At 35.0% G+C, this 26,814-nt stretch overlaps 4 protein-coding genes across 10 annotated transcripts; 1 reads left to right on the top strand and 3 right to left on the bottom strand.

The window, feature by feature from the left end:
- Positions 1-2,671: 2,671 nt before the first annotated feature.
- LOC102628549 (geranylgeranyl pyrophosphate synthase 7, chloroplastic-like) lies at positions 2,672-3,907 on the bottom strand. The gene has a single exon (XM_006482064.4). The coding sequence runs from the start codon at positions 3,820-3,822 to the stop codon at positions 2,758-2,760; it is 1,065 nt and encodes a 354-aa protein (XP_006482127.1). The 5' UTR covers positions 3,823-3,907; the 3' UTR covers positions 2,672-2,757.
- Positions 3,908-6,618: 2,711 nt separating this feature from the next.
- On the bottom strand, positions 6,619-8,255 carry LOC102628253 (geranylgeranyl pyrophosphate synthase 7, chloroplastic-like). The gene has a single exon (XM_006482063.4). It carries the CDS (start codon positions 7,978-7,980, stop codon positions 6,886-6,888), a length of 1,095 nt encoding a protein of 364 aa, XP_006482126.1. The 5' UTR covers positions 7,981-8,255; the 3' UTR covers positions 6,619-6,885.
- A 131-nt stretch (positions 8,256-8,386) lies between these two features.
- On the bottom strand, positions 8,387-11,194 carry LOC102627672 (pentatricopeptide repeat-containing protein At1g66345, mitochondrial). 3 transcript variants are annotated; one of them, XR_008055849.1, is made up of 2 exons: positions 9,199-11,194; positions 8,387-8,691 (listed from the first exon to the last, which is right to left on the bottom strand). XR_008055849.1 is itself a non-coding variant. In XM_052443848.1 (1 exon), exon 1 carries the CDS (start codon positions 11,158-11,160, stop codon positions 9,499-9,501), a length of 1,662 nt encoding a protein of 553 aa, XP_052299808.1. In that variant the 5' UTR covers positions 11,161-11,194; the 3' UTR covers positions 9,110-9,498. The 3 variants fall into 3 exon arrangements, 1 of the variants encoding a protein (XP_052299808.1); XR_008055850.1 differs by having other exon boundaries at positions 9,423-11,194; XM_052443848.1 differs by lacking the exon at positions 8,387-8,691 and having other exon boundaries at positions 9,110-11,194.
- Positions 11,195-11,404: 210 nt separating this feature from the next.
- LOC102627172 (valine--tRNA ligase, chloroplastic/mitochondrial 2) lies at positions 11,405-26,782 on the top strand. Of its 5 annotated transcripts, none has more exons than XM_006482060.3 (27): positions 11,405-11,684; positions 11,783-11,858; positions 11,959-12,085; positions 12,185-12,268; positions 12,706-12,800; positions 13,372-13,463; positions 13,944-13,997; positions 14,967-15,019; positions 15,115-15,176; positions 16,635-16,710; positions 17,833-17,916; positions 18,844-18,992; positions 19,082-19,199; positions 19,318-19,434; positions 19,764-19,978; positions 20,417-20,506; positions 20,955-21,066; positions 21,580-21,690; positions 21,849-21,986; positions 23,005-23,055; positions 23,219-23,331; positions 23,623-23,770; positions 24,540-24,644; positions 24,777-24,878; positions 25,093-25,165; positions 25,314-25,480; positions 26,195-26,782. In XM_006482060.3, the coding sequence occupies exons 1-27, from the start codon at positions 11,540-11,542 to the stop codon at positions 26,321-26,323; spliced, it is 2,886 nt and encodes a 961-aa protein (XP_006482123.1). In that variant the 5' UTR covers positions 11,405-11,539; the 3' UTR covers positions 26,324-26,782. The 5 variants fall into 5 exon arrangements, with proteins under 5 accessions (XP_006482123.1, XP_024955640.1, XP_052299295.1 ...); XM_025099872.2 differs by having other exon boundaries at positions 24,537-24,644; XM_052443335.1 differs by lacking the exons at positions 25,093-25,165; positions 25,314-25,480; positions 26,195-26,782 and having other exon boundaries at positions 24,741-24,877.
- Positions 26,783-26,814: the final 32 nt, after the last annotated feature.

The raw sequence follows: 26,814 nt of genomic DNA, 5'->3' as shown, positions 1-26,814 counted from the left end.
TATAATAAAAAATTCTCGAGAACCCTGTTACTATGTGAACTAATAATTAACTAACTTATAATTAAATATATGATATTTTCGAGAGACTTTTGTAAAACATGATCTCAATGATGTCTCTTATTGAAATTAATGTCAACTTAAATCCCAATTTTAGCTTATTGTTAATGCGCAAAAAATCCTAGTGTAGCATTTTTCTATTGATAGAAACTAGAAACTACTCAAGGACTCAAGGTCCACTATCACTTTAAATGCTTTCTACTCTCATTATCAAGGTGCCACTGCCCGTAGGAAAAGGAAGACAAGTCAAAAATAAATTAAGTTCGTAATTTTTATATCGGACCCACTTTTATACAATTTAATAATTAACTACTTATAACAAAACTCACATGATATTTCTAAGAGGGGACCTTTAAGTTATAATCATTGTAATTTACACTTTTTATGTGAATCACACAAAATTGTAGGATTCATAATTTATGTGGTTTACATTAGAGGTGTAAGTTATAATAATTGTAACTTAGCATTTGCCTTCTAAGAGATGGTTGTCTCTTCTTGAAATTAATGTTGGCCTGGATCTCATTTATTTTATTTTTTAACGTGAAAATTTGTATGATTTACATTAAAGATGTAAGTTATAATAATTGTAACTTAGCATTTGCCTTTTAAAAGACGGTTGTATCTTCTTGAAATTAATGTTGGCCTGGATTTCATTTATTTTATTTTTAACGTGAAAGAAGTTCTTCAGCCCAAAAGAAAGCAACAAATGCTCACTATAGGCAAAATTGCGATGGAACAATGAAAAAGTACTCAGTGGTTTTTTGGTTTTTGTTTTTGTTTAAAGGAAAAAAATAGCGAGACAATGAATAACAGATAATTTTATTAATTAATTTTGTAAAATTTCACTTTATCCCCTCAAGTTACGGTATACTTTAATTTACTCCCATCATAATTAAAATTTGAAAACATCATTGCACTATCAATAATGTGTTCAAATAAATTATGTAAATAAATTATAAGTGATACATAACATTAGGATTCGATTTAAATTTGAAATATTCTTATCATTATTGTAAATTAAGAAGTACGTAAATCGCGATTTTTTTTTTCAATGTTGAAACGTGTATCATTACTCTTATAATTAACATAACACAAATGGGGGTATATCATGTAATTTATGCGAAAAGAATTATTTTTTAGTTTGAAACACTGGGCCAGACGGGTAGGAAAAGGGAGACAAGTCAAAAACAAACTAAGTTCGTACTTTTTATATCGGACCCACTTTTATACAATTTAATAATTAACTACTTATAACAAAACCCACATGATATTTCTAAGAGAGGAACCTCTGAATGATAATCATTGTAACTTATACATTTTATGTGAATCACACAAAATTATAAGACCCATAATTTGTGTGATTTACATTAGAGGTGTAAGTTATAATAATTGTAACTTAGCATTTGCCTTCTAAGAGACGGTTGTCTCTTCTTGAAATTAATGTTGACCTGGATCTCATTTATTTTATTTTTTCACGTGAAAATTTGTATAGTTTACATTAGAGGTGTAAGTTATAATAATTGTAACTTAGCATTTGCCTTCTAAGAGACGGTTGTCTCTTCTTGAAATTAATATTGGCATGGATCTCATTTATTTTATTTTTATTTATTTTATTTTTAACGTGAAAGAAGTTCTTCAGCCCAAAAGAAAGCAACAAATGCTCACTATAGGCAAAATTGCGATGGAACAATGAAAAAGTACTCAGTGGTTTTTTGGTTTTTGTTTTTGTTTAAAGGAAAAAAATAGCGAGACAATGAATAACAGATAATTTTATTAATTAATTTTGTAAAATTTCACTTTATCCCCTCAAGTTACGGTATACTTTAATTTACTCCCATCATAATTAAAATTTGAAAACATCATTGCACTATCAATAATGTGTTCAAATAAATTATGTAAATAAATTATAAGTGATACATAACATTAGGATTCGATTTAAATTTGAAATATTCTTATCATTATTGTAAATTAAGAAGTACGTAAATCGCGATTTTTTTTTTCAATGTTGAAACGTGTATCATTACTCTTATAATTAACATAACACAAATGGGGGTATATCATGTAATTTCTGCGAAAAGAATCAATTTTTAGTTTGAAACACTGGGCCAGGCGTTTTGCAGAGTCGGCCCTCTCACATGCCGGGCAGGGCCTGCCGATCCTGAATCCAGGCCTCTTTTTTTGTTCTGGGCCAACCCTGGACAGAAGAATAGAAGTTAAAAAAAAAAATTCTAATGAAATTTTTGTAGCAGTATATCGATATTTTCAAATAAAAAATAAGAAGAGAAGGTGAGAAAATCCCCAAAATGGAGGGGGGTAAATGCCAATTTCCCAAATCCTGACACGGCCCATTATCTCCAGTTCAAAGATCCATGAGCAGTGAGCACAGCTGTCGGCATGAATCTCCTTGACTTCCTCATAATGATATCATAATACTCATTAATTGACTTCCTCATTGCTTATCGCGGACCATTTCTCATTTTATGCATTGAATTTTGCTTTTTATAGGAAACTCACAGCAGAAAAGGAAAATTGGGCAATAATCTGGTGATACAAATTTTCTTAGAATTTCATAATTATGACTTTAATATCAAATTGCATATGTGTAAGGACACTCTGACCAACCAAACACCATAGTCACTCTCCTGTATCTTTTAATTAAACAAAACAAATGAAGCTACAAATTCTGATTGAGTTCATGAATTAATTTTGTCTACTGGCAATATAGTTTGCTAGAAAGTACAAAGGGGCCGCCTTTGACGCTTCAAAATAAGCAAGTTCTTCAATGGCTTGCCCCAGCAGCTCGCCTGCAAAACTCTTGGCATTTTCAATACCCATTAGCTTCGGATATGTGGCCTTACCACTCGCCAAATCTTTCCCAGCTGTCTTCCCTAGTTCCTCCGATGACTTTGTCACATCCAGAATATCATCCACAACTTGAAACAACAACCCAATACACCTTGCATAGTTTCGAACTCTTTCGACTTCAATCGCATTTCCTCCTCCGATTACAGCTCCGCAAACAACAGCCGCCTCCAAAAGCTTTGCCGTTTTGTGCACATGGATGTACTCCAATTCCTTCAAGCTCACATCTTTCCCTTCACTAGCAATGTCAACAAATTCTCCCGCCACTAGCCCTTCTACGCCCATGGCTGAGCACATCTCAGCAATGGCTCGAACCACACGGTCCGGGGAAACACCAGCGATATTAACTGCTACATGTTCCAAGGCGAGGGAAAGCAGAGCATCCCCTGCAAGGATTGCGGTTGACTCACCGAATACTTCATGACTCGCGGGCTTTGACCGTCTCCGCTCATCGTTGTCCAAGAAAGGGAGATCATCGTGAATCAGGGACATCGTATGAATCATCTCTAACGCGCAAGCCGCTGGCATGGCCCATGATTCATCTCCCCCCACTAATTCACACGACGCAATACATAAAAGAGGACGCACACGCTTGCCTCCAGCAAGAAGAGAGTATCTCATAGCCTTGTGTATCTTTACCGGAGGTTGCAACACCACTGCCTCATCTAATGCTTTGTTGACTTGTTCTGCCTTCCTGATCATGTATTCTTCAAACGGGAAAGTAGGTAGAGGTATGTCCGTTGACTCGAATACTGAGTTTTGAGCATGCCTGGCTTTGATTTTCTTCGAAAATAGTTTAAAGCGGAATATTGGAGCCCTGTAGGGTGATTTTTTGAAATCATTGATAGGATTCCTGAAGAGGGTTGAATTGCCATAGCTAGGAATTGTTGCAGAGACTGCCATAGTATAGATCTTAATTTTGTTGATGAGAATGGCTGGAATGGGGCGGCCAGGCGGCCGGTTTTTCTTCTCTACATTATGTATAGAAAATACAATGATGCCTTTATTTATTATTATTTTTTTTTCGGATTGTGACTCTGAAGTCCCTGTTGTTTTATGCCAAATCAAATACGCCATTGGTTTTGAATGTTTCAGCTCATAAACCTCGCTTGTTCAACTCTTTTACAGATAGACCCTTGACCTACATTAACCGTTAAAATCCCCTTAACGGATTTTTTGAAATGACGAATTTAATCCTTCAATTCTCTTTTTTTTTTTTTTTTTTTTTTACCTTGAAATTACCGTTAAATGTTGAAAAGTTCAGAAAACACAAATTTTGATTGTTATTTTATCTTTAACATTTAAATAATTTTCTTCTTTTTTTTTATAGGCTCACAGTCTCACACAATATAATGGTTCTGGTTTATTACAATTAAGAAATTTGATCAGACTATACGGTTGCTTAACATCTATGAAAATTGGAGAGTCTCCATTTAAATTTGAAGAAAGATTGGACACCCAAAATGTGAGAAATACATCCTCATTCATTACTCGTGAGATTTATAGAGAGAAAAGAGGGAGAAAAATGGCGCTACCATTTTGCCCTCTCAAATACCTAAGATGTAATTGGTGAACGTCAATCAACTGACTTGTGTGAAAAATTTTAACAGAAAGGACTGCAGTGTAAAATTTTGAAAAACTTCTGGTTTATTTAATTTTACAGGAAATAATAGGAATTGCTGTGTGATAATCCCTACTTTCGCTCAAAATTGACCTTTGAATATTCCTTTCTATTTTTCATTTGTTTGTAAAATATGATATAACACAAGCACTTTGTATAAATATTACTGTAGAAACTGATTTAATGATATGATATAGACAATTCGAAAAATATAATAATACAATGTAAGAATTTTACTTACATCTTCAAGGACCGATAGACTAGCGGATACTATCGACTTAATAACGTTCTACGTTGACTGTATACTTAAATGATTTATTTTTGTATATTAAAGGCATTTATTTTTGTTTCCAAATACGTTCCACCTACAAATACCAATTGCTGTCTTTTTCAACAGGCGTTATGACTGAAAACGGTAGAATAGAAATTTCACAAAAGATGGTAAAATAAAAGTGCTTTGAACCAATGAGTGGATATTTTTTGAACTCAGTCTTGAAAATTCAACCAAAACAGATACAAAGCCAAGCTAATGCTTGTCTGTTTTGACATAGTTACTAGGACATATCTGTACACTGAGCAAAGCTTTCATTGTGATATCAGGGGTAAAAGACACACACGCAACTGATGTAATATTAGGGGTAAAAAAACAAACGCAGGCTTAATGATTTCTTCGTCCTGGAATGTTGGCACCAAAGCTGAGGCCTGAGTGTGCAGCATAACTGACTTTATTTTCTATGGGGGAAAGATTCAAGTGAGGAAATGGGATCTCACGTTCGTTTTTAAAATAATTGATTGGATTTCTGTGGAGGACTGAATTGCCGTAGCTATGAATGGTTGCAGAGATAACATCCATTGAGAATGGTTTTGGTAAACTTAATAATCTGTTGATGAGAGTGGCTGGCTAGTTTCTGTTTAGTTATTTATAGAAAGCGATGGATTGATAGGTGCTGTGTTGGGAGATCATGTTATTGTTTCTAGTACAGTAACTATCATGTACATTCCTTTTGTTTCTTAGTTAAATGGGTCAACATCAATTTGGCTTAGAAAATGAGCACCTGATAATATGCTTCAAGCACTCTGAAGGTAACCATGCTTCTATGATGGATCAGCCGTTCATTCGCAACTCAGTTCGTTGTTTTCAATGAACTATTAACTTTATCATCAAGGGAGGAAGTCCTGCTAGATTTACATATTAGGGAGAAAAAAAAAAAAGAAACTCCCAAATGAGCAAGTGATGCTAAAGCCTACCTGGGTTAGCAAGAGGATTAGATTCTGAGCCAGAAGTTGCAAAAAAATATTCAACTCCAGCCATTGTCTTGTTTGATTTTCATTATTTTTAAATTCAATCAGAATCCTGATCAACAGATATTCCTTGTTTCAACTGCTGCGCGACAGATTAATAGCTTGCAATAAATGATCATGTGTATATATCAATGTAGCTTACAAATATCTCTTTCCAATTGTTAATTTCCAGAATAAATTTTTTAACAATATTCTCACTGTCTTAGCTTTATTTTGCAGGCACAGCTCCAGACTAAAACAAACAGAGATTTGAGGTTGTGCTGATGATCGTTTTTGGTGTGCTGGTTACAACAGAGAGATCAGAGGAGGATAGAGTATAGTGCAAGAATTCACATCTTCTATCAGTGACTTATGCTATTGGTGATAATCCCTTTTCTTCATCATTGAAAGGAGGTGAATGATAATTGACTTGGAGCCAAGATGATATCAGGCATATAGTAAATGTAAATTTTAAATAATAATTTTGATAAAATTATTAAAAATATAATAAATTTTCTATCATACAAGTAAAAAATCATATTAATATAACTTTTAAAGTACAACAACTAATGTTTACCAAATACTTTAATACGGTAACTTTTAAACAATAGCTGCTTAATCTTAATCTCAAACGCACCATAAATAACTTATTTTAAAGTGGCCAATAACCTGTAAGAGAGTATCTTTGATAAGGTTTGAATAAAATATCATTTCTTTTTTATATGGCGAACCAATCTTTGAGAATTATCAGTTGTTGAGGTGTTAAATAATAACAATTATGAGTGTTTAGATAACAATTATAAACAGAGAGGGACATCCCCTGAAAATTAATTGATATACATTCTTAATAATACACTTCTTAAGCTTTTAGACAGAACTAAATACACTTGTAAGTAAATGGACAGAAACTTCATCCCCGAACACGAATTAAAGTTATGGCATGTATATTGCAAATGTAAGGACACATCTTTCCATAGTCACTCCGTCATCTATATATATATATATATATATATATATAACAAACAGATAAGCGGACAAAAGCCAACAAAACCACTTGCTAGCAGTTAATGTTGTCTACTCGCAATGTAGTAAGCCAGATGGTACAAGGGGGCGGCCCTTGCAACTTCAAAATAAGCAAGCTCTTCTGTGGCTTGAGCCAACAAATCACATGCAAATTTCCTGGCATTTTCAATACCCATCAGCTTTGGATATGTGGCCTTATCACTCACCAGATCTTTTCCTGCTGTCTTTCCTAACTCCTTTGATGACTTAGTCACATCCAAGATATCGTCCACTACTTGAAATAACAACCCAATACACCTTGCATATTTTCTAACTCTTTCTACTTCAATCATATTTCCTCCTCCGATTATCGCTCCACAAACAACAGCAGCCTCTAAAAGCTTTGCTGTTTTGTGCAGATGAATATTTTCCAATTCATTCAAACTCACATCTTTCCCTTCGGAATCAATGTCCATAATTTCTCCTGCTACAAGCCCTTCGGAGCCAACAGCTGAACCTAGCTCAGCAATGGCTCGAACTACACGGTCAGGTGAAATTTCAGTGCTCTTGGCTGCTACATGTTCAAAGGCAAGGGAGAGGAGAGCATCACCTGCAAGGATTGCGGTATCTTCACCAAAAACTTTATGATTTGTTGGCTTTCCTCGTCTGAAATCATCGTTGTCCATGCAAGGGAGATCATCGTGGACAAGGGACATGGTATGAATCATCTCCAATGCACAAGCCACTGGCATTGCTGAAGACTCATCTCCTCCTACTAATTCACACGAAGCAATACACAAAACAGGACGAACGCGCTTGCCTCCCGCAAGAAGAGAGTATCTCATGGCCTCATGTATCTTTGCTGGATGTCGCAACTGCACTGTCTCATCTAATGCTTTGTTCACGCGTTTCGCCTTGCTGGTCATGTATTCTTCAAACTGGAAAATGGGTAGTGGAGGTATGATTACCAGCTTGACAATTTCTTCAGCCTGGAGCGGTTGCACCAAAGCTGAATGTGCAGCATAACTGGCTTTAATTTTCATGGGAAACTCTTTCAAGCGGAGAACTCGGATCTTAGAGAGGGTTTTAAAATCACTGATTGGATAATTGTGGAGGACTGAATTGCAATAGCTATGGATGGTTGCAGAGATTGCCATTGAAACCAGGATTGGCGATCTTAATTAATTTGTTGATGAGAGATCTTGTCCAGTTTTTCTGTAGTTATTTATAGAAAGCGAGCGAGGAATAAATGCTGAATTGGGTGCCAAAATCACTGGCTTATGATTATTCCTTTTGTTGTGGATTGGAATCTAATGTATCATTTGGCTATGCTATTGTTACTACAATAACTATTATATATGTAGTCTCTTCTTGTTTTCATTATTATTACTTTCTTAATTTCTTTTATTAGAGTTTGCCCAGGTGTTGACAGGTCACCTTTGTGCCTTAATTAGGTCAATATCAATATGGCTTTAAAATAATCAGGTAGTTGTCATAAACTACATTCTAAAAACCAGAAGCATCTTTTGCACTAATAATATGCTAAAACTGAAATCAAGAACCCACAATTTTTGCTGATGGAAACTTACTTCTATTATAAATTCACAGTCATTTCAGTTCATTACTTTCTATTCATCATCATCAATAGGGAATCAAATGCCTAAACTAGATTTATATTTTTTAAGAAAAAATAATAGTATTAATAAAACCCACTCATATGAGGAAATGATTCCGAAGCCTGCCTAACAAGCAAGAGGAATAGATTCCAAGCCAGAAGCTGCCAAAATATTTCACACCTGTTACCTTGATTCTGAGCAAGACATATTCCCTTTTGTGCTCACGTGTTGGCCTATAGTCTACCGTGTGGTCTTCAAAATCAAATGAAAGGAGTATCAGATTCTCACTGAGGACAAATTTTAGTGCAATATCTGGCAAAATCATGAGCAAAAACTTGCAACACGGGGTCAACCATGCAGAGCAGGTGCCTCTGTTTAATATCATCAATTTAGCCATACCAATTTCTTTTCAATGTTAATTTCAGAAGATATTCTAATATTATTCTTACAATAACAGATCTTAATCATCTCTCATTATAAAACCTTATCATAAAAATATAAATCTTGTGTATAATTCACGAGTGTGTTTTCTAAAAGATATAAGTTTGGGAGTCAATTATATACTCTGCCATCTTCGTTCTTATTGTCTGTTGAGTATATTGTACACAACATCAACATAAATGCACACATATATACTCTTTGAAGCTAGAGCTTAAACAGAAGGTTTGACTAATGGTAAAAGCAACCCAAGTAAGATTAAAAAGGATAGAAATATAAGCATGAGCTTAGCAGATGGTTTTTGAAGAAACATGTAACTACCTTCCACAGCTAGAAGACACTGTGAATTGATTCAGATATCAAGGACAAGGAGATTGACGAAAAGTCACTTGTTCAGGCAACTCACCAATTCATAGTGCCGTCCTATCAACAAACCAATCACGGAAGCAGAACTTCCGTGGAAAGACATTTTTTCACCAAATTATGCCTGATAAGATATAAAGATATACAGTCTATTTCAAAAACTGAAAGCAAGAGAGCATTACGTGGACTTGATCTTGAGTGACAGCTATCAGGCCAGAGAAAGATTATGTGCAGATATGGCCAACAACCAGGGAAACACTAGCCTCTACAGGTACTAGCACTGCAGAGGTATGAAGTGCTAGGTTTCAATCCTTCAGAAACCATCTCTTCACAAAGGTGAAGGGCTTTTGCTTTATTACCCTTTTCAAGGTGGATACCGACTAATGACTCGTAAATATCTACACCTGGAACTAATGAGTGACTTTTCATGATTTTAAAATACTTATCTGCTTCCTCTAGTTTTCCACATTGGCAAAGGCTACTAATCAAAGATGTGTAAGCTGGCAGTGTCGGAGAGATTGACTTGTACTCCATCTCATAATAGAGCTTCAAAACTTCTTGAATCTCACCTTCCTTTGCATACCCACCTATGAGATGAGAGTATGTGATCTCATTAGGTGAAAACCCTTTATCTAATGCCAGAGTTAGCATCCCATTGGCTTGCTTCGCATTCCCACACTCGCATAACCTTCTTATCATCTCATTGAAGGCTGAACAACTAGGAAGAAGTTTTCTGCTCATCATTTGCTCACAGTAACTTAAACTTTCTTCTATCCTTTTTGCTTTTGCACAGCCCTCAATAAGCAGGTTAAAGGTTTCATCATAAGGCTTCAAACCCGCATTTTCCATTTCTTGCATCAAACAATTTGCTTCTTCAATTTTTCCATACTCACAATAGGCTCCTATAAATGTAGTATAAACAAAAGAATTTGCACTAAATCCTCTCTTGAGCATTTCTTCATACACCACCAACGCTGACTCCAAGTTCCCCATTTTCACTTTAGCATAAACAATTAATGAGTAAGCAATGGTATCATGAATCATATTCTTTCGTAACATTCTCTTCAATAACACCATACCCTCTTCAATTCTTTCCTCTTGTATAATCCTTAAAATCAAACTCGTATTAACAATCACCATAGGAGAACATCTTTTCCCATGAATCCTATCCAACATATCCACATAAGTTTGCAACTGCCCTCCTTTGCATAAAGCACTAATCAAAGTTCTAATTGTCGCTTCATTTGGGTATCTTATATTTTCTAACATATGCTGATAAATTCGCCACACTAGATCATTCCTATCAGATTTTGTCACAACATGAATCAAAGTATTGAAACTTATTAAACTTAAAGAGAACCCACGTTGTTCTAAGTAGCAACAAACATCAAAAGCAACCTCAAACAATCTCATTTTAGAATAAGTCTGTACCAACAAATCAAACACAAGCGGAATTGAATCCGCAACATTATAAGTATCAAGCAGTGAATCCACGACTGAGAATCTCGAATCATCTCCAATATGTTTTTCCAAAACTGATTCGATTAAAGCACGGGCATCAACAAGCAGTCTTGCTTGAACTAATATGTGAATAGTGACACTGTAAGAACAAAGATTGTGTTGATAGGATTTATGATGAGCCGACCAATGGAAGAACCCCAAAGCGCGTTTTGCATCGACAGGTTCTTTCAGTTCTAGCAATACATTCTCAACGAGAGAATCGTTTAAATGAATGGAATTGAATTGCTTACTGAGTGTGTCCCAGTTCCAGCCTCTTCTAAAACAATCACAAATGGCTGTCACCAGTGAGTTACTCTTTGGCTTTCTGGTACTATGAATGAATTTGGGCAACAGTAAGTGGCTGGATTTGCAGAATGATTTAGAGATGATAAATTGAATTCTTTGACGGAGTGGAAGCATGATTCTGCTGTACACATCATGGATGACGGATCAAAGAACATACTTAATATTTTGGACTGTTAAGTATAGTTTCAAAACATCATTTGCTTATCAATAATTAGAAATAGTTTTAGGCCTCCAAAGAAATTTACCTGTAAGAATTTTAGAAACGGGCCACACCGATGGGCCTTTCCTGAGCCCACGAATGTATTGGGCTCTATCTTCTCGTTCCATAAGAAATTATTTCATCATCCACTTTGTTTCACTTGAGTCCGCACTCTACACATCCATTCTATGCCACTGAAACGTTAAACCCTGCACTGCATAGCTTAGCACAACGCCACTCCATCTTCAAAAGCCAGGGGTTTTCGGTGTTTTCTAATTTTTCACCGAAACAAAAATGATTTTACAAATGAGTCCTTTGATTTCTGGTCCTACTCTTTTATCTTCTTACAGACTCAATCCTTTACTATTTTCTAAACGACAGCGTTGCATGAAGCTCCCTCACTGGAATTTCAACCGTACCAAACAAAAATTCTTTGCCGGTATCGCTGTTTGCCCCCACTGAATTTTTGACAATTTTTTTTTTATATTCTCTTTTAGTTCTTTTACAGTGGAATTATGGCTTCTTTTTGCATTTCAGTTGCTGCCGCAGAGAACAATAAGGATACATTACCAAAAACATTTGATTTTACTTCCGAGGAACGAATATACAACTGGTATTTCGATATGTTACCATGTTGATTGCTTCATGCTCTTTAGTTCTTGTATCCGTTGGCCTCTGTATGGTTTCTTGTTATGCTCATTGTTGGATGTTAGGTGGGAGTCTCAAGGTTATTTTAAGCCAAATTTTGAACGGGGAAGTGATCCATTTGTGATATCGATGCCACCTCCTAATGTTACCGGTTCGCTGCACATGGGGCATGCAATGTTTGTGACTCTTGAGGTTGTTAAAATGGTTTTAAAAGACATTTTACGTCTTCAATTGCATTTTTCATGTGCTTATAATAATCTTTTTATCCCCACTTATGGTCTTCTGTGCTAGGATATTATGGTTAGATACCATCGAATGAAGGGTCGACCAACACTTTGGCTTCCTGGGACAGATCATGCCGGTATCGCAACTCAGGTCTGTTATCACACTGAAAGGCTATTTATTTTGCATGAGTATATTGCTTTTTTGTCTAAATTAATTCATATGATTCTTCTGTCAAATACATTTGGCCATGCAGTTAGTTATTTTCTATTTTCTTTGTGGTAAACATTTCTCCAAGAACAAAGATTTTTAACTTCTATGCCACTTGTTATGATTTAAACACGGGGATTACAAGCTTCTATTTCTTCTCACTCATCCAGAAATGCATACACACACATACATATGTGCACATACAAATAGACATGCATGAAAATACATGTTTTGAGTGGATACGTGCATGGATTACATCTCTATATCATATATATTGTATGCTAGAATAGAATTTTAGCTAAGTGTCGCACTTTTGAGATTTTTAGATTAAATTCATTTTTGGAAGCTAAAATGTCTTTACTTTATCATGATTTATGCAGTTGGTTGTGGAAAAAATGCTGGCTGCTGAAGGAATTAAAAGAGTTGAGCTGAGTAGAGATGAGTTCACAAAACGAGTTTGGGAGTGGAAAGAAAAGTATGCATTCCTCCATAACATATTCTTTCAGCAATACATGTTTTCCAATTAAGTGTATCCTCTACCTTCCTCAAAGCGTTCGGCTAAATCCATATTTGTTCCCCTGTCTTTCACCCCCCCCCCCCCCATCTCTGCTGTGTCTGTTTGTGCCCACATGTCATAGAGATTTAAATCATTTTATGGGGTAAGAATAGTCAAAATCTAATTTATGAGCTGTCTTTAGAAATTCTAATCATTGAGCATAAGATTCAGTTCTCGGGACATGATATAGAATTTATTTATTTTTTCTTTTGTTGTGTCTACATAAAAAGAGTGAAGTTGTACAATTTTTTTATTTAGTTTTTGTTAGTTTATCTGGATACTTTCTCGATTGAATATCCGCACCTTCTGAAATTTGATTATTTTTTCTGCTTGCTTGCTGGTTTGTGATTGATTTTAACCATTAATGTTACAATTATTTTATCTATCATTATGTATCCTTATGAGTACAGGTATGACTTTTTTTATTTATTTGGTTGGGAGGGTGGGGTTGCTCTTAATTTCTTGCTTTTTCTTTTCTTTTTAATTTCAGATATGGTGGAACTATTACCAGCCAGATTAAAAGACTTGGTGCTTCTTGTGATTGGACAAGAGAACGGTTCACGCTTGATGAGCAGCTAAGTCGTAAGACAGTTTTTCTATCTAGTTGCGCTCCAGAAAGTTCTTGTGATCATTGAGAGTAGTGTAGTCTGTGCCCCTTGGTCAAAATGAAGTTTGGACCTTTACTTTGTTAGAGTTCAGGAAATCTCCTACCTTTTCTTTGGTAATTGGGAAGTGATAGTGATTTTCTTGTCCTGTGGCTACAGTTCGTAGAGGCGTTTCTCTTATCTACAGTTTTTGCTCTTGTTAGGGCCTTCAGCATTGCTGGTCACCCCCTTTTTTAATTGATTTTTATTTAAATACAATGTTTCTTGTTTCGTAGCCAAAAAAAAAAAAAAAAATTATTTAGATTAGCACATGATGTGTAAAGTCTTTGTGTATATGGAGATGTGTCTTTGAAAACCGTGGTTATCGAATTGTTGCTCAAATATATGTGGAGTTTCAATTTACCTCGTAGTGTTTAATTTTGACTTGTTCTGAGATCATGTTCTTTCAATTTTGCAGGAGCTGTTGTTGAAGCATTTATCAGGCTTCACGAGAAAGGCTTGATCTATCAAGGTAGAGACCAAAGTTCCATAGATCACTGTACTTGTTGCCTTTGCTGACCAGAAACTCAGACTGACTGGTTTCGTAACTTCACAAATATTTAGATCTGGACTTACCTCTATAGCCCATACGATATTTTAGCAAGGTGGCCACGTGATTTATTGTGCACCTTGATATTTTAGCAACGAGTTCTATGATCTGAATGCTTGCACTTGTCTCATTTTCGCCTAAAATCTCGTTTGAGCTCCATATTTTATAGCAGAATGTCAATGCATGCATGGTACATTCAATCATTCTAGATATAGTTAATGTATTATTATCGAAGTATTAGATTTAAAATTTAATCGTGGAAACTAGTTAGCTAAACTGCTACAATCTCTCTTAGGGTTACACGACAAGGTCTGGGATCAAGTTGCTCCTACATCAAGGTTGTTGTGGGATTTGGTTTATATATTTGATATAATAATAGTTATAGGTTTATACATGTAGACGCCACATAAATTAACAAATATGTATATTCAAGCTGCTTGGTATTGGCTGCATGAATCTTCAACTCTATCTAGGGCCTAGTTCACGTACAGAAATTGTGAAATGCAATGATACACTTAAATTATATATGTTTATTAACCCAAAAGTCTATAACTTATGAATAAGTTTATAATGGGTTAAATGTAATTGTCTTTCTGAAATAAATTGTGAGATACTGAGATTTTGCAATGTGAGGGTACTCCTACTATATATATATATATATAGCATAGAGCGCACTATGCTTTTCTTCATATATATATATATATAGCATAAAGTGCACTATACTATTCTTCTGCTTAAAATTTAAGGTTCCTAGATTTTTTTTAATTTTTTTTTTTAATAATGCTCAAGTATGCCACTTGTCTTACAATCTTAGGTTATTAAGTGATATTTCATTTATAATTGACATTCTATGTATGATTAGTTCTCAAGGTGAATTGACATTTCTTTCAGGGTCATACATGGTTAACTGGTCTCCTAATCTGCAGACTGCAGTTTCAGACTTGGTATGCTATTTTTGGTTTCATGCGGGTATTGTTCTTAGTGACTTTTTATTCAAAGTGATAGCATTTGACATACATCATATTGCCTTTCTGTCTAGGAAGTAGAATATTCTGAAGAACCTGGTACATTATATTACATTAAGTACCGCGTTGCTGGAAGGTATTTATTTACCTGACTGTTCTTTCTTTTTATTCTCAAACGAAAATTTGTTCTTGTAGATTACAATCTCTCGCTAGAAATTGTGAAAATTTCAAAATGAATTAATTGCCTTTTTATAATAAAAAAGTGTACTAATTATGATAATAAATGGAATGCGCTTTTGCTTTGATATGAGAAGCTAAGCTACCTGCTTAGTGAAAAATGGTTGAACAACCAAATGGGATGTAAATCTGGCCACACTGAACTCAAAGAAAATGGAGGCTTTATTATGTTTCCTTTTGTCAAAGAAAATTTATCAGTACTTCTTAGTTAGATATTCATTAAAGAAGCTTAGGGCAGTGGGACAAGAACTCATGTTGAAGCTATAAAATGGCCAGATGGCGTAAGAGTTTCAGAATCTGCAGAAGAACACATTAGTTGTTTATCTCTCACTAAGCAACAAAAGATCCAAGTATCTCCTTTCCTTTTGACCTGCCAATAAGTTGGGATAGTGAAGTTCGATGAATTTCTTCCCTTTCGACTTTGTAAAGATCGATATAGGGATTACTGAGATGATGCTTCAGTTATTTAGTGCCTCAGTTAGCCGATCAGAGAGGCAACTCAATGAAGGTGGATAAATTTTTCTGGTTGTAAGACTGACAAGAAAGACAAATAGAAAGATTTTCTTTTAAAAACTGTTCTACTGATTTCTAATACAAAACTTCAATGAACTTATCCAAAGAAGTCAATAATGTCGACAAGTATGATAATTTCTTGATGGATGAATGCTTTTCTTTATATTTCTCTTTACAATGAGGTGATTGTGCTATTTTTTTTAATCAGTGCTGTCAGAAAAAATGGTTTCAAACAGAGGAAGTACTGTGTTTCCTAGATAGAGAAAAGAAAATTTTTGAAAAGCATCCTGTCCTCTTTCATTGGCTATCAACTAAAATAGTAGATTTTTTAAAGCCCTTTTTTTAATAATTGGTGGGTATGCTGAAGAGAAGCTTCTGGTTGAATCTCATGGGCACTCTTATTTTTGGTGGATGCAAATCCATGGCTAATTTTTAAGAGATTGCAACTTTTCTTGGGAGCCTTGTTATCCTATATGTCACATGCATAGATACGTACATGTATAAGGATAATTGTGAGAAAGAATTAACTTTAAAAATAATAAGAGGTAGTAAGATATGGAATATAAGATACCAAAAATGAACTATTTTCTTCATTTGGTTCTTGAAATGGTACCATGGAAGAAGGAAGATGTCTTTTGCATTGCTGTGCTAACATATGTTGGAATATCACAAATTGTTTGAACTGTAGACCACTAGTATTATCTGGTTCTTTCTGTTTCTCCAACTTTTATAATTTTTCATGTGATTGAACATCGCCTCTTATGTTAATTTTACATACTTTTTATCATCCTTTGTAATTTAAATAATTTATAATTATTGATATTGAGATTTTACTGGTATGTAGGAGTGACTTCTTGACAATAGCAACAACACGACCTGAGACTTTGTTTGGTGATGTGGCTCTTGCAGTCAATCCTCAGGTATGACAATTTTGTTTGCCTTGTATTAGACCCTGTTTGGTATTTAGGTTGGAGTGTTGTAGCTTAAGCTGCAGCACGAAGGTGTTTGGTGAACACTAGCTGTTGTGATTTGGAAGCCAAGTTAATTTGATGCATCACTTCACTTGTATGATGAAAGACCTATAATATCTTTACTATTTTTTTTCAAAGTTATTATTTAGAGTCATATTTAACCACACTATTAACTTTTATTATACAGTTTTAGCTTTTATTTACTAGCTTTTAAGATACAGCTTCTCAATACTAAACAATGCTTTAGTGTTTTAGAGATGGATGGGCCTGGTGCTCAAAAGTTACTTTGTGTAAAATGTCAACACAAGGATTCAAAGATATAAAATGCAGTGATCGAATTTTATTAATTTTTGCAAATAACTTTAACTAAAAGACACAGAAATATTCATAGTGCTTTCAATGTTTAATTTAAATTTAGGACAAGAGTAATTTCAATCCATTAATTCAGTTACATACATGATTCTATGGACTATAAGACTTTTTCCAGAAACTATATTATTCCTTATCTTTTATCTTGTATGGGAGGTGAAAGGGATAATCATTCTGTTATTTCTGGGGGCCATACAAAAGTATTTGGTTTCTAGAGAAGGACGCACATGGAGGTTCGCCTTCATTAGCTAGTCTGATTTCGGGCATCTTCTGGTCTTCTTTGTCTTAATTGTCGGAGCTTAGTCTCGAAAAATTTTACTTCATTTATTTTTAAGCTGTTTATATATTCCAAATAATTTCTTTTTTAAGCTGATTTGTTGCATGCTGAACCAAAGAGTATGACTTGGGTAAATATAACTTTCAGTCATCTTTGTAGAATTTTATGGAGCAGAACACCATATAAGTTCTACTCCCTCTGAGAAATGGTGTGCCTTTGGTGACAAGCTTGATAATCACTCCTAACCATACTAAAGTGCTTAGATGTCTCTGACACTGCATGTTTATGTATACAGTGCATTCACAGGCGCACACACTCAATTTCTCTAACCTATCCTGGCGTATGAATATTTTTATGAATCAGGACTCAGGAAAACATTTTGGGTTATCAATTCTTGAAATTTTATATTTATTCTTCATTTGCAGGACGAGCATTATTCTCAATTTATTGGGATGATGGCAATTGTGCCTATGACATATGGCCGTCATGTCCCTATCATCTCCGACAAGGTAAAAGTATCCATTCACCATTTTCTTAATAACTGTTTGACTTGTACATTTATGTTACTTGTATCATGCTTATTTTCCTTGAAGCTTCAGCATCATTTGGTGGCTTTTCCATTCTGCAAACTTAATAATAATTTCATAAGGCACTTAGATATGGTGGAAGTTTATGATCTTAGTATGAAATATGAACCTTTTGCTTTAAAACAATTAGCCGGTTGTAAATTATGGGGGTTTCAGAAAGTAGAATGGATTAACAATTGTTTTCACATTGTGGGAAGGTTTAATACTGCTTTTGAGAACCTGAGTTTTAGGTCCTCTCGAGTTATATGCAATTTTTCACTTCTTGTCTAATTGAATAATGAAATGTATTTGGTTACTTTTTTCTATGTTGTTAAGTTTCAACTGTAAGAAAACCTATCCGGCTAACCAAGTTTAGTTCTGGGTTTATATGGTTGTTAGTCTCTGGTAAAGGAAATGCAAGCTGTTAAGAGGTGGTACATCCAATTACTGAGGAATAGTCTTACATCTTTGTGCATGCATGGAACCTTTGGTATATCTCGATAAAGATCTCATAATAACCCAATTCATGGTTTCTGAGACTATAAACTTTTAAAATTATACCATTTTGATAATTATATATTTTCATGGTGCTTGTCAGTCTGTATTCCAGGAAAATGAATATTCTATTACTATGGTCATTATGAGTTTGCAGCCACCCTCGCTTTATCCTTTCTTCTAGTAGATAGTAGAACATGAAATTTATCATAATGTTCTTGAATAAAACATTGTGCAATTCCTTTTTTTTTTTTTCTCCTTTTGCTTGCTTCTCTTTCTTTGCGGATTGGAAAAGATGCAAACTCACCAATTCTTTGGTTGTTAAGTGTACTCCAAACACCTTATGTTAATAATCTGACATCTTTGTGGTCACAGTATGTTGATAAAGAATTTGGGACTGGAGTATTGAAGATAAGTCCTGGACATGACCATAATGACTACCTTCTTGCAAGAAAGCTAGGCCTTCCAATACTTAATGTGATGAACAAGGATGGGACACTTAACGAGGTTGCAGGATTGTTCCGGTAATACATTGGAATAAATTAATTGCGGAGGATTATGAAACAACTTTATGTTCTCCCTGTAATTTTTGGCTGTAACTATTGAACAATAGTGGCCTTGACCGGTTTGAGGCACGGAAGAAATTGTGGTCAGATCTTGAGGAGACAGGCCTAGCTGTCAAAAAGGAACCCCACACTTTACGAGTTCCCAGATCCCAGCGAGGTGGAGAAGTATGATACTTATGTATCCTACTGATGCCCTTTCATATTTTGAAAGCTGAATTAATGTGAATGAGGATGCCTCTTTCAATGGAAATTCACTAATATTGTTTCTTCTCTCTTCTATTAGGTAATTGAGCCCCTAGTAAGCAAGCAGTGGTTTGTTACCATGGAGCCTTTAGCTGAAAAGGCCCTTCATGCAGTTGAGAAAGGGGAACTAACAATTATGCCTGAAAGATTTGAGAAGGTATGTAGAGTTATTATGAAGACTTCTTTTTGCCTCCAATACAGGCAGACAGTGTCTTCTGTATTTACTCTGTGGTTACCACTTTCCTCAACCTCATATATTCAGTACTCTACAGTTCGTGGATTCACTACCCTGCTCTTTTTTTGTTTGGCTACTCTTTATGGAACATCCTTTGCTTTTATCTATCTCTGGGGACCCAAAAAAAAAAAGTTTTAACCTGGTACCTTTTTGACATTTATGCAATACCCATGTACCTGCTATTGTTTCATGGATCATAATCTTTACCATCCACTGAAAACTATTCTTTTTTCCGTTCTTGTTGACAACAGATTTACAATCATTGGCTATCAAATATTAAAGATTGGTGTATAAGCAGACAACTGTGGTGGGGGCATCGTATACCAGTTTGGTATATTGTTGGAAAAGAAGAGGAATATATAGTGGCTAGGAATGCTGATGAAGCTCTTGAGAAAGCCCATCAAAAGTATGGAAAAAATGTGGAAATATATCAGGATCCGGATGTACTTGACACCTGGTTTTCGAGGTTTATTGAACAACCTGATCTATGCTGAATTTTTTTTTTTTTTTTGGTTGGGACAAGGTTGATGAATGCATTATACTCTTGAATTATACACAGTCACTTGCGTTTCAAGGTCATCATATTACGGTTTTGCATATAATTCTCATGCTTGCTTTTTCTTGGTTTCACCTGATTCTTGATATTTTAATTGCTTAGCTAGGATGTTTTCGCTTAGGGAGGGATGGATACACTTGTTTTCTTGTATGCGTGCTGTATAGTTTTTTCCCTTCCCCAAGTTTATTCTGCTTTCTGTGTGGACGATCTGATCTAAAGCTGTACAGCCTTAACCTTTTTCTCTTTTGATACAATTTTGAATTTCTTTCCAAGTACACATATTAAATTTCTCTATGTGATAAATACTACTTATCTTTACTGGACATCAGTTCTCCCTTTCATCTGCAGTGCGCTTTGGCCTTTCAGTACTCTTGGGTGGCCAGATGTGTCAGCTGATGATTTTAAGAAGTTTTATCCAACAACGATGCTTGAAACTGGGTATGCATCTTACTGTTGCTACTTTAGTTTTAAGGACTATAACTGATTTAGTCAGTTAATGGACAAATGTTGCCCAATTTAAGACTATTTTCATCATCATGGCCTGTTAATTAACCAGGTACAGCAGAAATGTGTTTAAACCTTACAACCACCTCAAATTTGTCTATGTTAGCATTAATATTCTATACTAAAGTAAATTTTCTGGCACATAGAATAAACATGTGCTTTGTTCTGCATAGCCTTGCAATTAATTGATAAGTTTTGTGCCAAAATCAGAATGCAGACTGGGAATGTGGAAAATCTACCTAGCATTAAATCCTCATTCACTCTCTTGTACATCCAATAATTCCATTTCTTGTGATGGAAGCCTGCTAATTTTCTTCTGCATATCCACGTTAATGGTTATCTAATGATCAGTGGTGCTGATATTTCTCTCTTGTTTGGGCAGGCATGACATATTATTTTTCTGGGTGGCAAGAATGGTAATGATGGGAATCGAGTTCACGGGGAGTGTTCCATTTTCCCATGTTTATCTTCATGGATTGATTCGTGACTCTCAGGTAAGTAGAATGCACAAGCAAAGCTAATGCTTGAACATTGGTTTTGTCATCTAGTTAAGAGCAATGTGTCTTCCAGAATGGCTAGTTACTACAGAAAAGTTTAGGTTTCACTCTGCAGGTTTTTCGCTTAGTTGGTGGACAGATGGTTTTTTGTTTAGTTGGTGGAGAGCTGGTTTGTGCTTACAATACCATATATTGAACTCTGATATGTTTTGATTTAATTATGCTTTTAATTTTATCTGTCTTCATGATTTTAAACACTAATGTTGCAACCTTGAATTCTAAGTGGATTAATAAAATTTCTCTGTTTGTTGCTGTTCATAAACTGAAAAGTGTCTTTATATATAGCTTCAAATGGGCATATAAAAGTGCATGTTCAACAATGACAAGACAAAAGAGTTTTTCCATGAGAATAAATTTCAGTTTTTCCTTTTTTAATAACCATGTCTTATCTTGTATGCTTTGTAGCATAGTTATCTTGGTTGCCCTGACAAATCATTTGCTGAATTTTAGGGGAGAAAAATGTCAAAAACATTAGGGAATGTGATTGATCCAATAGATACGATCAAGGAGTTTGGCGCTGATGCTTTACGGTTCACTATTTCTTTAGGAACTGCTGGTCAGGTTTGTCTGAAAATTCTTAAAATGACTAGAAAAAAGCTAGATCAAATGATTAATAATAAAGTTTAGAGCTAGACATTATGCTGGTTTTAAATGTATGCAGGTCCTAGACTGATGAATATCTTTACCATCTCATCTAACTTCACATTCTTTTTTTCCAGGACCTCAGTTTATCTATTGAGAGATTGACCGCCAACAAGGCCTTCACCAACAAGTTGTGGAATGCTGGCAAGTTCATTTTACAGAACTTGCCAAGTCAAAATGATATATCTCGATGGGAAATTTTACTGGCTTATAAGGTTTGTGTCCTGACGTATGGGAACTAGAGAGATACTGGCAAGTGTTTGACAACTTCCACACATTTCCTGCCTTTCTGAATTTCTTTTGATTAGACAGAATTTAATAAATTGTGAAGCAAATATCACATATTCGATTTGCAAAATCACTTAACATATGATATCCTTGTACATATTTCTTATAGTTATATTTAATCTTTGTTTCTTAGCAAAAAAAAAAAAAAATCACTTAACATATGATTAATTACTGATGAATTTTTCTTTAAATTCCTTACTTCAGATTAAGATGGGAGTAGCAACTGAATATGAGCAATTTTTTTTTTAATATTTTAACTGAACTAGATAATTTTTATGCATTCTCCATAGTTTTAAGTTTTTCTTGACACAAAATGCAATCATTAATTCCTGCTTCTCATGCAAGTAAGTCACTCTTATCACTGAGTGCAATCAAAGGAGATTTGATAATATTAAACACAAAATGCAATCACCCTACCCCTTCCTGAGCACAAACTCAAATTTTTAGGAGCCAGTGAAGTTTTCTGACAACAATCATTCAAAGCTTCTAATTTAGAGCAAGATTAAGTTTCTGAGATTGTGGCAGTTTGATGCAAGTCCCAGATGTTCTCATTTACAGTCTGTAACTGCTTCACTTTTGTAAGGTCTAACTCGGATATCCAGGGAGGAACAAACTCCCTGCATTCCAAGTCAAAGTCAGGTCATGAGAGTTGAGACTATTGCCCTGCGCTCATAGTCGAACTTCACCCTAACTTATTTACATAATGTGCAACATCTCTTATTGAAGTATCTAAATAGCATTCTTATTGCTATTTAGCCCACACGGTATGAGGGCATGAAATATGAAAGAAATATCTAACCATTGTATTTTTATTGAAGTCCTTGGACCTTATTCTCTATTGATTATAGGGTTTTTGTTCTTTCCACGTCTGCTATCTGCAGTGTAGATGTTGAAGGCATCTTATTATCTGAACTTAGACATTTTTTTTTTCTTTTCCTTTTACAGTTTGATGAAGAGGAGTGTCTATGTAAAGCACCTTTACCAGAATGTTGGGTGGTAAGAAAATTATTATATGATGTAGTATGTGCTGCTTTCTCAAACCATTATGTTTCTTTAGCTAATCAAATGAGTTCACTGCTACGTATGATGTCTGGTTTTTGGTGTTTGTATAATGCAAAATGGTCATGAAAATAAACGAATAAATCTTATTAACTTCCAGGTCTCGAAACTCCATATGCTTATTGATACCGTCACTGCAAGCTATGACAAGTATTTCTTTGGAGATGTTGGAAGAGAAACATATGATTTCTTTTGGAGTGATTTTGCAGATTGGTATGTTCAATAACTTGATTGAAGTAATTTCATTGGAAAGTGTGTATTGATATTGTTAATGCAGTTATATCCTCTCTCGGTCATCTATTTGTGGTTGTATACTTGATATTCCTATCTGTGTGTACGCACTCACTGAATCCAGAATATTTGGGAAAAAGATGTGTGTGGTCTAGTGTTTGGGTCACACCTAGTGATGTTTTTGCTGAGATTCACACATTACTCGAAAGTTTTCCATGGATGGACTATAAATAGCATTCTTATTGCTGAGATTTGTCATTTTCACTTTTCCAGGTACATTGAAGCCAGTAAGGCTCGTTTATACCGCTCTGAATATGACTCAGATGCTATAATAGCTCAGGCAGTTCTATTATATGTTTTTGAAAACATACTGAAGTTGCTACATCCATTCATGCCATTTGTAACTGAGGAACTGTGGCAGGTAAGGAATTTTTTGGTACTTTTGTCTTAAACCTAAAGTTAATGATTGGACTTTGCTGTCGGTACCTTCTGCTATCAAATTGTTTATTGTCATTTGGCCAATCTTTGCCAGGTTTAAAATTTTCCATTAATAGTCTTTAAGTCTGATTAATGACATCATATATTTATCCAAGGGTCTTGTGCCCTGTTGGCATACACTTCTTAAAATGCACAAAATCATTGGTTTCCTGGGAGAATAGTTGGGATTAGGGTAGGAAGGGCTACTTCCTGTTGCGTAGCCCAGTGATATACTAAAAGTGCTTATTTTTTTAAAATGCTAGTGTACTGGAACTTTATTTCTTGATATGAATCACTATATTAGCAAAACAGTTCGCTATTGAGTTATTTCTCAATGTGAAATCTTATAATTATCTTGTAAAAGATTCAGCTTTTGCTGTTCATGTTGTGTTTGTTTTAGCCATTTGTGTGTATTTTATGCGTTTTGAATTTTTGATCTTTTTAGTCATTCTATTTCTTATTAAAAAAATTCCCAAATCTTGCTTGTTGATTGAAGATCATACTTTGAACTAATAGGTGATGATATGAAACATTCCCAAGGCACTTCTTGGAAATTCTGTTACATATGAAACACGCATTTGTTGCCTTCTCTTTATTCTTTAAATGCATTCTTGATATCTCCATTGCTTGGGACCTTTTTTTTATTTTTTCAAATTCATGATGCCTTCATTTTTTTTTTTTTGGGCCCTCATTTATTTTAATTTAATAAGCAGTCACTCCGAAAAAGGAAAGAAGCTCTTATTGTATCCCCATGGCCCCAAACTTCTCTTCCACGGCATATGAGCGCAATAAAGAGATTTGAAAATCTTCAATCTTTGGTAATATTAATCTAGTCTTTTTGCACTCCAAACCTCCTCACCAGCCTTCTCTTTAGTTGGATTAGTACATTTTATCTCTCTTTTTCCAAGTCACAGGAATGAAAGAATCACTAATTTCTTTATATGAGTTAGACGAGGGCAATTCGGAATGCTCGGGCTGAATATTCTGTTGAGCCGGCAAAGCGTATATCTGCTTCTATAGTTGCAAATGAAGAAGTCATCCAGTATATATCTGTAAGTACTGTCTATTTTCCAGGCTACTGTCTTGGGGGGAATATGTGCTCTATTTCTAACTGTGCGGCATAATTTCAAGTAGTCTTGAGCTTGGATGTGCCGATATAAATACCCTGCTACTTACTGCTACCTAGAGAAATTTTAGGGCCGGGTAAAGAGATTATTGCATTGTCTCTGTCAGAATTCATAAATTTATATTAATTGTTTAACGCAGAAGGAGAAGGAAGTTTTAGCTCTTTTGTCCAGGCTGGATTTACTGAATGTCCATTTTACAGAATCTCCTCCTGGTATGTGTAGTTCCAATGTGATTTTCCTCATAGCCCTGGTCTGGAAATTATATTTTGTATAGGTTTTTGGCTGGTGTCTATTATATTTTACATGTAATGGGATGATTAACTGTGGACTATTGTGATGTTAAATGTCACTATACTTCAGGGGATGCAAATCAATCAGTCCACCTTGTTGCTAGTGAAGGACTAGAGGCATATCTTCCTCTTGCTGATATGGTGGATATTTCTGCTGAAGTCCAGCGCCTTTCGAAACGTCTTTCCAAGATGCAATCAGAGTATGATGGACTTATAGCTCGGCTCAGTTCTTCCAAGGTATGATCTTAATTTACTCATTGTATGCAAATACTTTACCCAAACACATTCATTCACTTTGGATTTTTGACTTTATGGAGAGCACATCGTAGAAGAAGTTTTAAATTCCAGATGAACAATATTTTTATTTCTTTGATCAATCCTTTTGAGATTTTTTAGAATAGGTCTTAGGTTGACAATGATGTATTTGCCCTTACTGATTTTAAGGGTATTTCTTTCATTCTATTCATCAAATTCGGAAGCTGCAATCAAATAATCGCTGTTTCTAGTTTACTTGTATCCCTTTTCCTTGTAATCTTTATATTTTGGAGTACGAGTCCATCCTTTTTACTTTCTCTTTATATCAATAAAATTTTTGTTGTTTCCTATTTTTTTTTTTTTGCGGGGGGTTGGGGGGGGGGGGGGGGGGGGGGGGAGGAATAGATGATGCATTTGATTCTGAACATTTTGTGCTTGTATTTTAAAAATTCATCACTTGTAGATGGATTTCTAGCTTACAGATCGAATAAAACTCTTTCGAAAAATCGTTGAACGGTAAAGAAAAAATTAATAGAAACATTCGGAGTTCGTGTATGGAACTAGTGAAAATCATACTCCCATCATGTTTCTGTGCATGTGTGCTAATGTAGTTATAGATATAATAAATCTTAAAGATTTTGCTCAAAAATGTGCAAAAGGATTGCAACTCTACATTCTTTGTTTTCCCCTCTGCAGTTTGTAGAGAAAGCTCCAGAGGATGTTGTTCGTGGGGTTCAAGAAAAAGCTGCAGAAGCGGAAGAGAAAATAAATCTGACAAAGAACCGTCTGGCCTTTCTTAGATCAACAGTTATGGTTACAAAATAGGTTTCATCAGTGACAAAGTTTCGTTGTCTCGCCACAACTGAGACTGATTGATTGGGGGGGAATCATTATTTTGACCAAGTACCATTCAAAGGACAGGCAGCACAGCATCCAGGTCAACAAGGAACTTCGTACAGATTTCAGCTATTTTCTCTGCTTTAGCATACAATGGAAGTACAAGACGAATTGCGTGTTAGTAACTTCATTTCGTTCTTCCAGGGGCTGGGCTGCCCAAGGGAATCATTGGTGATGTATCATTACCTCCTTCGTATCTGGGCAATGTGGTGATGCATTTTTGTTTGCCGTCGCCAATATTGAGGCCCCTGTTTGTTTGCTGTTCAGATTGCTTTTATCATGTGTCTATACTTTAGACCAGGAACAGTTCACCTCTCTATATGTATAACTTTGTGTATACATACTTGGAATGAATTAATTTTGTTTTAAAATACTAGTTTGCTTGTAGATTCATGATTTTTCCTTACCAATTTCATCTT

Source organism: Citrus sinensis, chromosome 6, assembly GCF_022201045.2.
Source record: "Citrus sinensis cultivar Valencia sweet orange chromosome 6, DVS_A1.0, whole genome shotgun sequence".
Classification (NCBI taxonomy): Eukaryota; Viridiplantae; Streptophyta; class Magnoliopsida; order Sapindales; family Rutaceae; genus Citrus; species Citrus sinensis.
Note: the sequence above shows the minus strand (reverse complement) of the source record. Positions and strands in the feature narration are given on the sequence as shown.